Source organism: Abramis brama (genome assembly GCF_963993115.1).
Source record: "Abramis brama genome assembly, chromosome: 16".
Classification (NCBI taxonomy): Eukaryota; Metazoa; Chordata; class Actinopteri; order Cypriniformes; family Leuciscidae; genus Abramis; species Abramis brama.
Window position 1 is genome coordinate 23168562 of NC_139978.1, and position 16534 is coordinate 23185095.

A 16534-nucleotide genomic window follows, 5' to 3' on the forward strand; every position below is an offset into this window, starting at 1 on the left:
ACACTTTCAACACTAGACGCCGTGCAGCGTGGAGCTTACGTGACAAGACGACGAACACATCTTCTGTTTTGTATTCAAACTGGCAAACGCTGGAGATATTGTCACGAAAAAAGCAACAACAAAAAAACATCTGGGCTTTTGTTGCCTTTATCTCCTCAACTGTCCAGATAACAGCTTAGAAGTATCCTGAGGAATTGCGAGCACGTTCTGCAACTTTTACCTCCGTTTTTCGGACTCGCTGACACGCCCCAAAAGTGGGAATTCAAAAAGCTAGAGCTATACAAGCTCTTATGATTTTATGAGAAGGTTTTGGACGGATTTCAGAGTTTAAGGCACGAGCTGTGCTCACAGAGACTGTAAGGAATGTAACGATAACATCTCACCTGATCTTCAAGACACCATATAGGCTACACAGAGCAACAGACCGACTGAGCCACAAGACCAGCGAATCAGGTGAATATACGCTAACGTTACTTATATTCAAACTTCACAGTCAGAGCTGCTTTTGACCCGGAATTCGCTGGTAAGGATGGAAATGTTAAAGTTTAATATTAAATATTAAATTTAGTTTTTGTCATTGGTTGTCAAATACGTAAGTTGCTAATTGTGCGAACATGCCGGATTTTCATCATAAATTGTTTACGTTTTTACAGTAATTTATAATGTCGTCATCAGATTAGATTTGCAAAATATTGTAATTGGCTACTACTTTTAAAGATCCATTTAAATCAGTGTTATAGATAAACTACATACAGAATAAGGAAATATAATCAGACACGTGTGCCTAAAAAAATGATAAATTGATTTAGCAGGGGGGTTGAGGATTAGAATACATTGAATTCAGGTTCTATACGCACATGTTCCAGATGTTTTTTTGTGAGTTTAGTCATAGAGTATGACATATCCAAGCTTGGCCTTGATTCTTTCAATGTTATATGAACCGTTTTTAATGAAAGGAATTTAAATATCCCTTGAACATAATTTCATAAAGATTTGCCTAAAATAATTAATTTATTTTGCAGATACTCTTTTTTTTTTTTTTAGAGAGATAATCAGTCAACAATTCATGGTATCATAATTGTAAAAGTTTCCGATGAATATAAAGCTGATATTTGAAAACTTGCAACTAACATTACAGAGCAAAATGATTTGTCCTGCCCACTAAAACTAGACCTATCAAATCTGTTGTTGATAATTGTCAAATAATATATATAGGCCTATGGCAACTGTTTAATAGTTCTGCACCCCAACATCTGACATCACCCTACAATTTTTATGTATTTTATACATAATATTCTTTTTGTATTTACCTCAAGTTATATATTTGAATGTTAAGAAAGAGAGATACAGCAGTATGACATTTTGTCATTCACCAAAAAAGGGGGCAAAAACGGACACATTGGAGTTGGATTTAATGGACGTCATAGATTGCGCTTGTGCATCCATAATTCATATTCTGGCCATTCCGGCAGAGAACGACTGATACATAATTCATGCTAACAAGAGAGTATAACAGTTTACACCTGTGAAGTTCCACTGAAAATTTAAAACAGTAAATATCCCGCTTAACAGTTTACTTGAGAGATTTAGGCATGCATCTATCTATCTATCTATCTATCTATCTATCTATCTATCTATCTATCTAGTTTGGTTAGATGTTTAGCAATGTGTGTGTGTGTGTGTGTGCATGCTTCCTACTCTTTCACCTCAAACCAGTGCCAGAACCAACATGTAAGAACACCTGAGTGTCTGATGTTGAATATGTGAAGTAGAGGAGACATAAAACAAATCTGATCTTGCACGGTGTGAGTTTCATCAAGAGCCAGTGATACACAGTAAAACATCAGAGGATTTTTGAAATCAGGTTCAAAAGTGAGGACGCTTTGAGCTGGAAAAGATGATATCAATTATTTGTTGGTTTTCGTAACCCCTCACGGGTGCACCCGAGATCACAAATGTGCGTTTGAAGCTTTCAGACCAATAATTCTTTGCTCTTGTCTAATGTTAACACAGCAACTATGATCCCAATCTTATGTCTACAGAGCCATGATCTACATGAACTTACAGAGAGATAACTATCTTCATAGCCTTTTTTGACTCTCCGCTCTCATTTACCAACTTTTCTGTGTAGTCTACGGTTCTCTCTCACTCTCTCTATGTCATCTTGCAGTTTCGACATGTAGTACATTCCTGGACAAGCCCCTAGACGCACTTTGAATGTGAATTTGAACCAGTGACAGCTGGCAGAGCCTGGACCGGTGTTTGTGTTTGTTTGTGCACGTGTGAGTTTGTGGAAAAGGATTAGTCTAAGCAAGTTGCCTGTCAAAACTTTTGCCTCCAAATGTACTTTTGGCAAAACACACAAAGTGCTGAGGGCAAATCTGTGGTGTACACACAGGTGCAGTAATTATAAGTGCTAATAAAAATGTGTAAGTTGACATAGCTGATTTAATCATGCATCTCCGATGAAGAGAACGCATGGACAGGCAAATCCCAAGTATGCGAGTGCCTGCTGTGCTGACATCACCCCCATACATCACCGGCCAGCTGATGATGTCATAAACAGGAGCCTAGGATCAGAACCTGATGGAAACTGATCTAAAAGAGGCAGCAGTTGCAGCCCTGGACTCCAGCGAGATCTTCCAAGTTATAACAATGAGCAGCGTGACGGGGCTTTGCAGCAGCCACATTGCAGCAACTGATTTGCCACCTCCAGCTTGGCATCATAAGCTCTTTTTCACAAGCAGTGATTTTTGGGTCAATGATGGCCACATTTTTGTTTTTTGGGTGATCTGTTAATTTATTCTGAAGTACATTAAATGTGCAGTTCATACATACAATAATGGGAATTCACTAATGAATTACAATTATTTCGATTTTTTTTATTTTTTTGGAAGAGCATGAAGTTAAAAATGCCAGGTTGATACAACTGATATAATGAAAAAAAGCCTCATTAAAAGAAAACCTTTAATAATTCAACTTGAACTCTTTCGTATCTTATCTTTACGTAAAGTGGTTCTACCACACGTACACGTACTTACTTTTCCATAGAAACTGAAACGTACAGTATTGACACCACTAAACGTAAATGATTTAACTTTACAGATGTACAAATGTGTATGAATCCTTATTTATGAAATCGTGATTCTATTGTATTCAGTTGTCATATCAATGAAATTATGTTTTCAGTCACGTTTATTTACCAGTTTACAACATTTCGCTCTGTTCTGTGACTTCTGCTGCAAACTCAAACAATCAACTTAGCTCACAATGCTTTTGAAAAACTGCCCTGTGCAGTTGTACTGGGTGGATAAAGTTGATTAACGGCACCTGTTTTTCCTAAAATAAAACTGACACCATGTATCATAAATGCTGACCCTCTAATGCAGGCCTGAAACCTTTGTCTTTCCATGGAGTTGAATGGAGGAAGGTGTGACAGGCTGGGATTTGTCTGTGTTAAAACTCCAGGCTAAATTTACAACAGTGTAGTACGTAGTCATGTTTGCTTTCTGTTCCTTCTGTTGTCTGTCTAAATCGAACTGTCTCCGTCTCTCTTCCTCGTCTTCATCCTCTCATTTATTTCCAAGCTATTTTTTTTACCTCCTCTCGTCCTTCTTCCTTTGTCATTTCAGCCTCTTCCTTTGTTGAAATCAATGATAAATTTAGCCTCTCTTGTGCTTTTCTTTCTATGTCCACCTTGTTTTATTTTCTTTCTTTTGTGTGGGTTTGTATAGGTTGCCTGCAAATGGGTCTAACTATGAGAGTTATGGAAACAAGACTCCTCCTGTTGCTGTGGGCTTTGTTTGTGTTTGAAGTGGCCTGCACACATCGCTCCGCTCCCAGAGTGCACCTGGCTTTTAAAGGTGAGCGCAAACCTTATTTATTACCTGTCTATGCATACTCAGTCTATCTCTTTCTCTTTTACACACACACACACACACACACACACACACACACACACACACACACACACATATATCCACTTAGTCTAAATGAAGACAAACCAGACTCCTATTGTTGTTATATAGAGCTGGTTATATGCAGCATGCTATAGACTAACCATAACCCACACCCTACCTCTTGAAGAAAACATTTAATTGTGTCCCACATGACATACTATGCACTTAGACTACGCACTATGTACTTTACCGTGTAGTGATTTAGATGACAAGTTTGATAGTCCCTCCCCCTCAGCTACGTAATTATAGCTGCGACAGTTGAGGGCATGAAGTGTACAACATTCCACACTTTAGCTGTGTCTCATTTCAAAGGCTGTGCCCTCTGGAGGTCGCATTTGTCGCTTGCATACTGTACGTCATCGAGGATGTCTCATTTCAGAAAAGTAACCATTATAAAATTGACCGTTATTCCTTGTGAATCAGAAATTGTTGTAATGTCTTTATGCTTTGGATTGTAATGGTTACTTTTCTGAAACGAAGCAGCCGCAATGACGTATTCGTCCGACAAATGCGACCTCCGGAGGGTGCAGTCTTCGAAATGAGACAGTGTTTGTTTTTTCGGGTAAATAAGTGCATCATCTGGGTATTTGAAGAGCACTTCTTATTGTTGGAATTTTTTGGACTATTTATACAACATAGAAAGTATGCGAATTACTGTAGGACGCACCTTTTTAGAAAAAAACCCCCAAAACATTTATTTTATGTATGAATCATGTATGCAGGATGTACTTGGATGTATGTAGGAAGTTTTTTAGTTTTTAAGAACATTTTTATTCCCAAAATATTGCTAATTACACACACACACACACACACACACACACACACACACACACACACACACACACACACACAGTACACACACATAATAAATGTGTTTGGATAGTTTCCTTTCCAGTTCTTGGCTGAAAACAAATGGTGGATGTTGTCATGTATTCCAGAGAACCACCGATTCCTGTATATTGTTATAGTAGCTCATAGTAATATTTGTCATTTCCTAGATTTCAAACATTAGCTTTGATATCATTCAGTATTTGTCAGCACAGTCAGATACAAAAATAATGTGTATTGTAATTTCAAATATTTATTATAGCTAAATAGATAAGATTTTTTGTTATATATAGTATATATTAAATGCAGTAGTCATGTTTAAGCATTTAAAAAAAAAAAAATAACAGTGAAATCACAGTGTTTATAAAATAGGGAAACCTTATAAATGTACAAGACTATAAAACTACATTTATTACTTTCTTTACATAAATATACTTTAACATATATGTATATTTATATTTATATTTGACTTTAGTTTAATATATATTTAAATATAATAAGTATTGAATCTGAGGACAGGTGGTTTTAGGGGTCATAATTCAACGTCAAAGTCTTACATTTGTGTTAAGAACATTCTAGTGATCATCCCTTATTATTTTCATACTGGATATGTTGATATTATAAAATCTAATGGCAGTTATAGATGTCTCAAGAACCAGTGCTGTAACTCCTTATGTAAGGTTTGCAGTTCCTTTTACATCGGTTCATCTTTTCCTTGTTTGCTATCCTCATTTATTTCTTTTGGTCTTTTAGTATCTTTCTCTTTAAGGAGAATCTGACACAAATGCCTTGTTGTGGAGAAGTTGTGATGGATATTCCCACAGACTCTTTCCCACCATCCTCGTCTGATAATTGTACGTCTTCAAAGCGTATGCAGTATAAGGTCAAAATCAAAGTCATTTTGAACAATTACAGTCATTGTCAGCTGTCAAGCTAACTGTCACCACTGTTCTTGACAAACACAAACACATTCATGCAGTCACTTCATACACACACATTAGTACAACTAATACATGTATCCACATGTAACACAGCCCCTCTAATTAAAATTTGGGAGCAGGTTGAAATATGGGCTGCTTAACACACATGCCTGATGTAAACAGGAATTAAAAGTGTGAATCACTTAAGAGGAATCCTCTCATATAATGTTTCTTCTGAATAAGCTGAATGTGGAGAGGCGAATACCACTGTGCCACATAATTACCCCAAAGATGATAGAGCGGCCCGTCTCTCATGTATGTGGGATTATAACCCTGCGCATGATTGTTTGGAAAGTACTCTGAGATTAAAAACAGCGGTGAACATCAAAATACAGCAACCCACCAGAATATAAGCACAAATTCGGATTTGTTTGTTTTGTACCAGCCGGACTGTAAGCTACTTTTTTCCAATAGCCACATTTTCCCCAAGTCATTCTATTTTAGTTTGTCATTTCTGTGGGGCCTCATTCTTTGCTATGGTACAATAACTATGACCTACATAAAAAGCTGACTTGACTCAAGTTAGTACTCAGAGCTACCATTGTTGGCCTTTCTTTGAATATTCTGAAGTTGTTTTTAGGTCATTTGGCAATTTTGACAAGGATATTTCTGGAATAATTTTCCTCAGAAAACTTGCTCTGTGTAAACTCAAAGAACAAGAGCTGTGTCCAGACATGTTTGACGATTTACATTCTACTTGGACTCAAGCTTGGAAATTGACCAATTTCTCTCTTCTAGTGAACCTTCTAGAATTTACAAATGTTTTATTTCAAACTTCTCATCTCATCTCATTTTATTCTTTGTAAGGAACAAAATATTGGCACCATATTTGTCAATTGGTTAACCAATTTGTTTTTTAAATAGTTTATTTAAATAATATAATTTGTTGGCATCAGTCGATATTAAACACTAATTCAATATGTTTATATTTAGATGACCTTTGCTATCATCTAACACTCAAAGTTAATCTTTAAAAACACAAAAAAATTAATAACACTGTTAAATGTAGGCTAATCTTTACCAAATCTCAGAATACATTTTTACATGTATTCTTTTTATTTATTTATTTATTTATTTATTTTCTACTTGTACTAAAACAATCATTTTTTAGACAAAATTTAGACAAAAAACAATAGACAAAAAATAAATAAATTATGCTGGTTATTTATTGGTTATTAACTAGAATTTTATTATTGTTGCAGCCCTCGTTTTGTCACAGGAAAACATAAGGTGGGACGTGAAATGGTCTGATGATGGTTATGGACAACTGACAATAAGAAAACATTCATTGCCTCATAACCAGTAAATAGAGGTTCTTCTATTTTATAGTGAATCTATGCCTCAATTCTTAGTGACCCTTGAGATTTTGAGAATTCAATTGACCTTCCTGTTCTTCACAAACAATCCAATCAAGATGTGGGTTAAAAGTGCCTTGAAGGAAATTCATAAGGATGTTAACAGGATTCATGAAAAAAGAAAAGCTGTTTCAGATATCAATCACCTCATGTTTCATATTTCCAATTGCCTCGGGCTCATATTCCTCCTGCTTGTGCCCTGATAAAACCTAATTGAAGAGATGACCGGGCTGAATTATACACCCTCAGTAATTTGGATCTAGCTTATTGTTAGCTTTGTCTCGTCTTTCATCACAAGTCCCTGTAATTCCACTGAAACTCTTTGGCTCTGATCCAGTCCGTTTCTGCGTGGCCATTTTCCTCATTTGCCATGTATTTTGCTCCCGCCAGGAAAGATCCCCCTTCCACTATTAAACCCCCTCTCACCCTCGACTCCACCCTCTCCTTCACATCCAGGATAGCTGGGCGGAAAAATCCACTTGTCTCATTGGCCTCTCTATTTTCTGTTATCTGAGATGGATTGTTCATTGTTTGCCAGCGGGATGGTCTTTGTTTCGGAGGCGCCTGCAGATGAGGGAAGGTCTTTGTGTAATTCTAGAAAGTGTACCCAATTAGAGACTATGAGAAACTGGCAGAAAGAGTGAAAGAGGAACGTGATATTCTACAATGTCCCTAGTGCGTCCAGTGTGTAACCTTACCTTATGATTATGCATTTTACTACAGCTGTCAATCAATTTAATAATTTATTCAGATTGTGATACGCTGATTAAATAATTAAAGGTGCTCTAAGCGATGTTGGGTGACGTCACTTCTTGTTGACGTTCGAAGTATTGTCAAACAAAACGGTGGCTAGCTCGACCCTCCCCCTCCCTTCCTTGCTTCCTTTTCCCTCTTCTTTGCTATTTGTTCATCGGAACGTCGTCTCTTTTGTCGTGTGTCGGCCATATCAAAATTCAAGAGAATATAATTTTAACGTTAGTCGTTTTTGATGTCTAGGACATCTCTCCTCTAGCTAACTTCCCTTCATGCTTCTCTCTCCTCCACTCCCCACAATCCCCTTCATGTGCACACGCAGTAACCCCCCAACCCCCACCCCCAAATCATTCTTGTCGGTTATTGGCTGGAACACTGTTTGTTATGTTTCGAGGTCCAGGCTGGGCCAGTTTGTTTTTGTTGCCGTTTGTGGAGCCTGGGCTGTCTACAGAGACCCCGTTTTTTTTACAGTGTGTTCAGGGGACAGGCAGCTAGCGGATAGTGAGGAGATGTTTGCTGTATGTGACGAAAAATGTTTTGGCCTAAAAAACATGCGACATCGCTTAGAGCACCTTTAATTATTGAAAATGTCTTAGAATTATTATAATTTAAAGATATTATTCTATTGTGTACTGAGTAACTAACTTTGAAATATTATTTTAATATAATATTATAATATATAATATATTGTATAAACATTTATACAAATATTACAAAATATATATTCTTACATAATATTGATAGAAATTTGAATAATTTACTTAAGCACATACAATTTTCATAATTGTAATAAAATATTTTAAGTTTTTATCTCATAAAATGTTTAATTTGTATTATGTTTAGTTATATTTTGAAAGTAAACAAGAGAGTCCCTGTATTATTTGAGTCCCTGTTGAATTCTTCTCACAACAAAGACTTCCTGCAGGATGTTGTATCACTAGACTTTACGTGCCTCACCTTTGTACCAGCGTCTTTCACCCGTGATTGTTATGAACTCTGTGCTGTGTCCACTTTGGTCCACTGCAGGTTTGGCAGTGGTGGCGTGTCCGGTGTTCTTTCCTGACGGTAAAGGGAAGAAAGGGGAACAGGATTGTACACAAACTCTTTCCCTTTTGCCCACCCAGTTCCGTGTCCAACAGATATCCGATCATTAGCGGTTATTTTAGCACCATCTCCAGAGCATCCTGTAAACACACACTCACAGAGACACACTTAAACATATATTTACTTGTACAACATTAAAGTCGCCATCAAAATGCCCACATTTCCTGTGCCTAAACATTTCCGTGGGTGTATAAACATCCGTACGGATGATCGTCCAAGGGAAGGATGATAAAAGTCGATGTCAAATTGGTTCCCCTCTCATAATTTCAAGTTTTGGTTTGTGCCAGTTAAAGGCAGCCTTACACTGCAATGTAAGTGAGATTGTATTAAGCTCCATTCGAACGCTCAGAACATTTACAGGCACTGCGATCCAGTAGGACAGTGCTTGAAATATTCAGCCCTTAAAAGCTCATCAAACACACTTTTTAACCCGCTCTACATTCGTTTTGATTTGATAATACACAAAGAAAGTGTTACATTGACTGACTTACAGAAAGATGCAAGCCATAGAAAATGTTGCTTTTATACTTGCTCTGTAAGGGGAGAAAACACATCTCTCAGGAAAAACATGTTTCATAATGTTTTTGTTGGACCATAATACATTTTTTGAGGATTCTTTGGTGAATAGAAAGGTCAAAAGAACATAGTTTACTTAAAATGGAAATATTTCAATTTCAGTGTCAATTTAATGCATTATTGCTAAATAGAATGAAAAAAAAATCTTACTGACCCCCAAACTTTTGAATGGGTAGCGTATTGCGTAACAGTTTAGTATAACAGGAAGTTCATGATGTAGATGAATCTAGTCAGGATCAGATGTATATAATTAGTCATCTATGAATGTAGCTTGTGAAAGAGCTACAGGACTTCATCCTCAAAGGAGAGCATGCAATTGTGTGTGTGTGTCAGATTGTTCCTGCTTAAAGGAGAAGTTCACTTTCAAAAAAACTTTTGCTGATAATTTACTCACCCCCATGTCATCCAAGATGTCCATGTCTTTCTTTCTTCAGTCGCAAAGAAATTAAGGTTTTTGATGAAAACATTCCAGGATTTCCCCCCATGTAATGGATTCTATTGGGACCCAAACGGTAGAAGGTCCAAATGACAGTTTAAGTGCAGCTTCAAAGGGCTTTAAACGATACCAGACGATGAATAAGGGTCTTATCTAGCGAAACGATCGGTCATTTCCAAAATAAATAAAAAAGTTTAAGTTTTATAAGCACAAATGTTCGCCTTGCTCTGTTCTGTGATGCGCGTTCGTGACGTCACGTAATACGCAATTACGTTGAAAAGGTCACGCTTGAAAAATTTCTGTCCTGAAGAAAATGTTCTTTTTGGCTTTTTAATATTAAAACACCCAGGATACGCACACGAATGGGCATTTTAAACGATAAACTGACACAAATACATTTGAAAATGTGTATATGGTCCTCCTTCCGCACATTTGTAAACACGTCAAGCGTGACCTTTTCAACGTAATTGCGTATTACGTGACGTCTTCAACGCGCATCACAGAACAGAGCAAGGCGAGCGTTTGTGCTTATAAAACTTAAACTTTTTTATTTATTTTGGAAATGACCGATCGTTTCGCTAGATAAGACCCTTATTCACCGTCTGGTATCGTTTAAAGCCCTTTGAAGCTGCACTGAAACTGTCATTTGGACCTTCTACCGTTTGGGTCCCAATAGAATCCATTACATGGGGGGAAATCCTGGAATGTTTTCATCAAAAACCTTAATTTCTTTGCGACTGAAGAAAGAAAGACATGGACATCTTGGATGACATGGGGGTGAGTAAATTATCAGCAAAAGTTTTTTTGAAAGTGAACTTCTCCTTTAAGGGAACAAATAGAAAAGAACAGTTTGTTTTAAATCTGTTTCTATTCATCCTGAGTGAGGAATTTATGACAGAATTTCAGTTTTGGAAAAATCTTTTATTATTAGATGCTGGCGTCTCTTTCAGGCCTGAAATCATCTAATCATAATTCATGACAGACACAAGTCTACGCAGTTAAACATTCACACAACATTAACTGCAATTCTTGCATCAGGGTCTGGCGTTCTTTTGAAGCCCTGTGACAGCCTGCAAGAATGTCTGAGTAAACGGTTCATTTTAACTCCGCTGAAGTTCTTCATTTTAATCTTTGCCTTTGAGACTGAATACTTAGCCCACATGTGGAAGGGTTTTTCTATTTGCTGGCACTCAGGAAATGTTTCTGGAACTGTGTTAAGTGCAGTTTGCTCCCAAGAGCCACCAACTTCTCGGCTCTTCCTTCCACCTTCAAGAAGAGCTCGCTGAAGAGGGGCGACCCAGAACACTGCTACTACAAGATTTTTATTTTAACGATTTCATCTGGAAAAAAGAAAAGCCCACAGAACTGTGTTTAGTGAGAGCGTGTGGATTTCAGATAGCAGATGCATGAAGAGAGAGTTAAGAGCACCCCCTATAGATGAAACGCTATTATAGTGTTAAGTACCTTTACCGCCTCACAATAAGGCTCAAAAACACATTGACACCAAATGCAGCCAGAAAAGTGTTCTAATTAAGCATAATCATTAATATGATTAATATTATTATTTAAGAGGCTATTATTACGGTGAGTCAAATTCATCAATTTTTATATATATATATATATATAAAATATATATATATATATATATATATATATATATATATATATATATATATATATATATATATATATATATATATAAAATATATATGTAATATATGTTTATATGTACTTTCCTGAATCCTGAATAAAATGTTTCTTGAGCACCAAATCTGCATATTAGAATGACTGAACACTGGAGTAATGGCTGCTAAAACGTTGGGAATAATTTAGGCCTACATTTTAAAATAAGTTAATTTTAAAAGTTATATAAACGGGATTCATCATTTTATTTCCTGTGCTTCTCTTTTGTCATTCATCAGAATTGATGGACACTCGGACAGCAAGGCCTTTCAGTTTCTCCTTCAACACCAGTGACTACCGGATCTTGCACGTTGACCCAGACCAGGGGCGGTTGTACCTGGGCAGCCGCGAATATCTGGTTTCTCTGGACATGCAAAACATCAACAAAGAGCCTCTCATTGTAAGGGATGATTCAAATGAATCAATTCCATTCACAACAAAATAACATGAAGCAATTGTCACCCCAACACTGACCCCAGAAGAATTGAAGTGTCAGTGAATTCTTGTCATAATGCTGTGGGTGTTTTATGTCTGTAGATCCACTGGCCAGCTCCAGCTCAGAGAAAGGGAGAGTGTCAGATGACTGGGAAAGGCAGGCATGTGAGTTTACATCAGTTATTTTAATCAAACCATCCTAGTAACTGAATCACTAAATAGAATGCAAGACTTGTTCTGACCAATATCTCTTTAACAGTTGTGTGTGTGTTTTTTCAGGGAGAATGTGCTAACTTTGTGCGTCTGATTGAGCCGTGGAACAGGACTCACCTGTACACCTGCGGCACAGGAGCTTATAAACCCATCTGCACTTTCATCAACAGAGGCTGGAGAGCTGAGGTACACACAGACATAAATACACTGTATATACTCGTATATACACACAATCTGCAGTGACAAAAACCAAATGCTCTCGCTGCTCTGATGTCCACAGGACTACCTCTTCAGGCTGATTCCTGGTTATGTGGACTCTGGGAAGGGAAAATGCTCTTACGATCCAAACCAGGAGAATGTCGCAGCCCTGATTAGTAAGAAACGATTAATGAAGTTGCTATATCACTTTTAGATTTTATGTAATTGATCCTTCACTAAGCACATTAATAGCCAATCCTACTGTAGCAACTGTTGTCATCTGTCATTTTATCAAACAATCCTCAGAATCACAACAGAATCATAACATAACATAATCATAACATCATAAGATATCGTATCATACCAGAACATAATATAGCATAAAATAATTATAACATAACAGATTCATAACATCAGAACTTAACTGAATCGTAACTTAACAGTGTAAAAGAATCATAACATCAAAACAGAACAAAATCTTAACTTAACATTACAGAATCATAACATAACCAAATCATAAGATATCTTAACATGACATAACAAAATCAGAACATATCATAGTATGAGAAGAATCATAACATAATATATCATAACATAACCAAATCATAACAGGATCACAAAATAACAGAACATAACAGCACAAAAATCACAACATATAAAATTACAGAATCATAACATATAACAGAATGATAATATCAGAATCCTTACTGATATTTACATTTTGCATTTACATTTGCTTACATTGCTGATTCAGGTCATAATAGATATATTTGACTGCGATAAGGTTTTGGCTTAGCAGTTACTACGTAATTTAACGATTACTTTAAATAAATGAAATGCTTTGTGACATCAATTCAGTCTAGCCCATGTATTTATAAAGAATATTGTGGTATCCTTACAACAATACTTTATATTGGAGTGCAGTTCACATAATGGCCACAACATGACATCACAAATATAATAATTCAATAGTATACATTTTAATTTACCATAAGCATATTTTACTAAAAGCCATGCTGGTAAATATGGGAGTCTCCAATGTATCCCTATCTGATGTTCAGTAAAGCATGAAAGATCAACAGAACTTATCGAAGGTTAAATATCCTGTCTAATGTGTAAACCGATCACCAAACTTCCCAAATCATCTGAAACATGAAGCTTTCACTTGCACTCATGAATTCATTTATCACCTCTCCTACCCCTAGATGGAAACCTGTATGCAGGAGTGCCGGTGGACTTCATGAGCAGTGATCCAGGCATCTTCAGGACCATGGGGAGCCGGCCAGCTGTGAGATCAGAGCAGTATGACTCTAGGTGGCTGAATGGTAAATAGCTCTGCTGTTCATATTTGAATTGGCAGATGTCAATTTAATTAGATTGACAATAAATATTTGCTCAGCTGTTTTAGTTTCCATTTAAATATTTGGATGGATGTGACATGCGCACTCTGTTTATTTCCTAGAACCTGTATTTGTTCACATGAAACAGATTCCTGACAGCTCAGAGAAGAACGACGACAAGCTCTATTTCTTCTTTCGGGAGAAGAGTCTGGACTCGGGGGGAGGAGCGAGCCCAAGTGTGTTGGCCAGAGTGGGCCGCGTGTGCTTGGTGAGCAATATCCTGCTTCAAGTAACCAGAGACCGCAGGTGCACAGGAAGCAGTTCACAGTTCAGTCAGTCAATAAACAGCTGTGTTTTTTTCTTCACAGAATGATGAGGGCGGACAGAAGTCTCTCGTGAACAAATGGACGACTTTTCTGAAGGCCAGGCTGGTGTGCTCTGTGATGGGAGATGATGGGGTGGAAACCTTCTTTGATGAACTGAGTGAGTGCGGTTTTCTTTCCAAGTTTATTTAACAGTAGTGTTCCAATTTGTGATGTGTTGCATAGCAGTTTTGAGATTATTGTGCCATCTAGTGGTGTTAAATACACCAAGTATTTCAGATATAGCAAATGCTGTTGTGTTTCCAGAGATGTCTGAGTATTGACACATTTTTTCCTCCTCCACTCCAGGGGATGTGTTTATCCAACCTGCCCAGGATGAACGAAACCCTGTGGTCTATGGTGTCTTCTCAACTTCTGGGTACACACCTGCTTTTTCATTTATACATCTATACATCATCTTCTATATATCTTCAGATCAACACATATGCTGCGTCCAAAATCGCATATTGTATAGTAGGTACTACATTTGGCTTGAAACTTACTTCATGACCATTAAAAAAAGTATGTTTTATATAGTATGAACGTGTGTATTGTGAATTAAATTTGGATGTACTACATTCGCCATGTTGTCATAGTCATGTGACCAACACCGTCAGTTGCGTCGCTTCACCTCCATTCACAAATCCTCTCCCGTGACCTCATGGGATAGTAAAGTGTCCATCGAACGCGCACTTCTCGCGAATCTCGCCGAAAGAAGTAGTCTTATGAATACTATGAATTCGGATATACTACTCGGCTCACAAACTGTTTTTTCTTTTTTTTGCCTATTATATACTACGGAAGCAGGCATATTTGGAGCAGTGATAATGTCAAATAATAGTAATTTCTGACTTTTTGTGTTTTAACCCCCCAATCTGTTTTCTTCCCCTTTGAGAATTGTTTGTTTCTGGATCTGTGATATTTTAGTCATCTGTCTTGTTTTCGTCTCTTAGCTCTGTGTTTAAAGGCTCAGCCGTGTGTGTCTACTCAATGGCTGATATCCGAAATGTCTTTAATGGCCCTTTCGCTCATAAACACGGACACAACTACCAATGGACTACATACACAGGGAAGATTCCCTATCCTCGTCCGGGAACGGTGAGTTTCAGTAATTTTTTCTCTCAAGCATCATGAAAATTTGGTCATTTCACCCAAAATTTTTGTTATAGTATAAAATGCTTTTGTGCTGCTTGGCATCCATTTTACAGTGCCTATGATATCTTTTATTGCCGAGGTTACATGGGTGTACATTTATCTGACTGACTCTCCATCTGTTTCCCGCTTTAGTGTCCGGGAGGCACATTCACACCGGGTCTTCAGTCCACAAAAGAGTTCTCAGATGAAGCGGTTAACTTCATTCGTGCTCATCCTCTCATGTACCACTCTGTGTATCCCATTCACAAGCGCCCTCTGGTGGTGCGCTCTGGTGTAGACTATCGCTTTACTACTATTGCAGTGGACCAGGTGGATGCTGTGGATGGCCGATATGAGGTTCTCTTTCTGGGAACGGGTGAGACTGGCATCCTCTGATTTTCTGAAATTAGTCAAGTTTCTTGAATCTGTAAAACTTGGGATAGCGTACAGCCTAGTTGTTGAAGTCGGCATGAGATAAAAATTCACCCTATCAATTTTAGAAATGAAATGTAGGATGCAGATTCTGATAAACATATTGTGTAAACTGTATCACTTTTCTGTCACCCCACAGATCATGGTACGGTCCAAAAAGTTATAGTCCTGCCCAAGGATCCCACCACAATGGAAGAGCTCACTTTAGAGGAAGTGGAAGTTTTCAGGGTAAATATATCAGAATTTTAATGTTATCAGGCATGAAAACTCCTCACCTTTCGGCGAAATTCGCCGTTTTAAAACCTAAAAGGGTCACCTACGTGATTTGTGCAGATCCGATGAGAAAATATTTAGGGGGGGGGGGGGGTTATCCCCTATAAAGCTTTATCCCCTATAAAGCTTTATCCCCTATAAAGTTACCATAAAGTTCGCAGCTTTAAAAAATAATCATCATTCCTAATGCCGAAACATGACAGCCAATACGAGTCAGAGTAACGTTAGGGCAGAAATGTTTTCAAAGTCTTTTACACCGCGAGTCTGACAAATGGACACACACTGCCGAACAAAGAACCGCACGTCGGAAAGCAAGCCTGAGGTAAGTTAGTTTACAATGTTAACTGTCCTGTCAGATACAGACAGCGATGTTGCCAATGTCATTATTTTTAATTATTTTTTTTGACATAGAAGTGGGCGAGATGATATCGCGAGCGGGCGCGGGCGCCGTGAGCGCTGAGCGAGCAGGAACA

General features: G+C 37.6%; 1 protein-coding gene across 1 annotated transcript in view; it reads left to right on the top strand.

Annotated features, from left to right (window-relative positions):
- sema3ga (sema domain, immunoglobulin domain (Ig), short basic domain, secreted, (semaphorin) 3Ga) overlaps window positions 1-16534 on the top strand; it is a 20923-nt gene continuing 4389 nt past the window's right edge. The window contains exons 1-13 of the mRNA XM_084087497.1: window positions 1-453; window positions 3735-3863; window positions 11914-12074; window positions 12212-12274; window positions 12389-12508; window positions 12603-12696; window positions 13726-13845; window positions 13983-14128; window positions 14229-14343; window positions 14532-14601; window positions 15176-15320; window positions 15510-15732; window positions 15928-16016. Coding sequence (XP_083943623.1) covers window positions 3746-3863; window positions 11914-12074; window positions 12212-12274; window positions 12389-12508; window positions 12603-12696; window positions 13726-13845; window positions 13983-14128; window positions 14229-14343; window positions 14532-14601; window positions 15176-15320; window positions 15510-15732; window positions 15928-16016 — 1464 coding nt within the window. The 5' untranslated portion in view covers window positions 1-453; window positions 3735-3745. The remainder of the gene's footprint in view (window positions 454-3734; window positions 3864-11913; window positions 12075-12211; window positions 12275-12388; window positions 12509-12602; window positions 12697-13725; window positions 13846-13982; window positions 14129-14228; window positions 14344-14531; window positions 14602-15175; window positions 15321-15509; window positions 15733-15927; window positions 16017-16534) is intronic.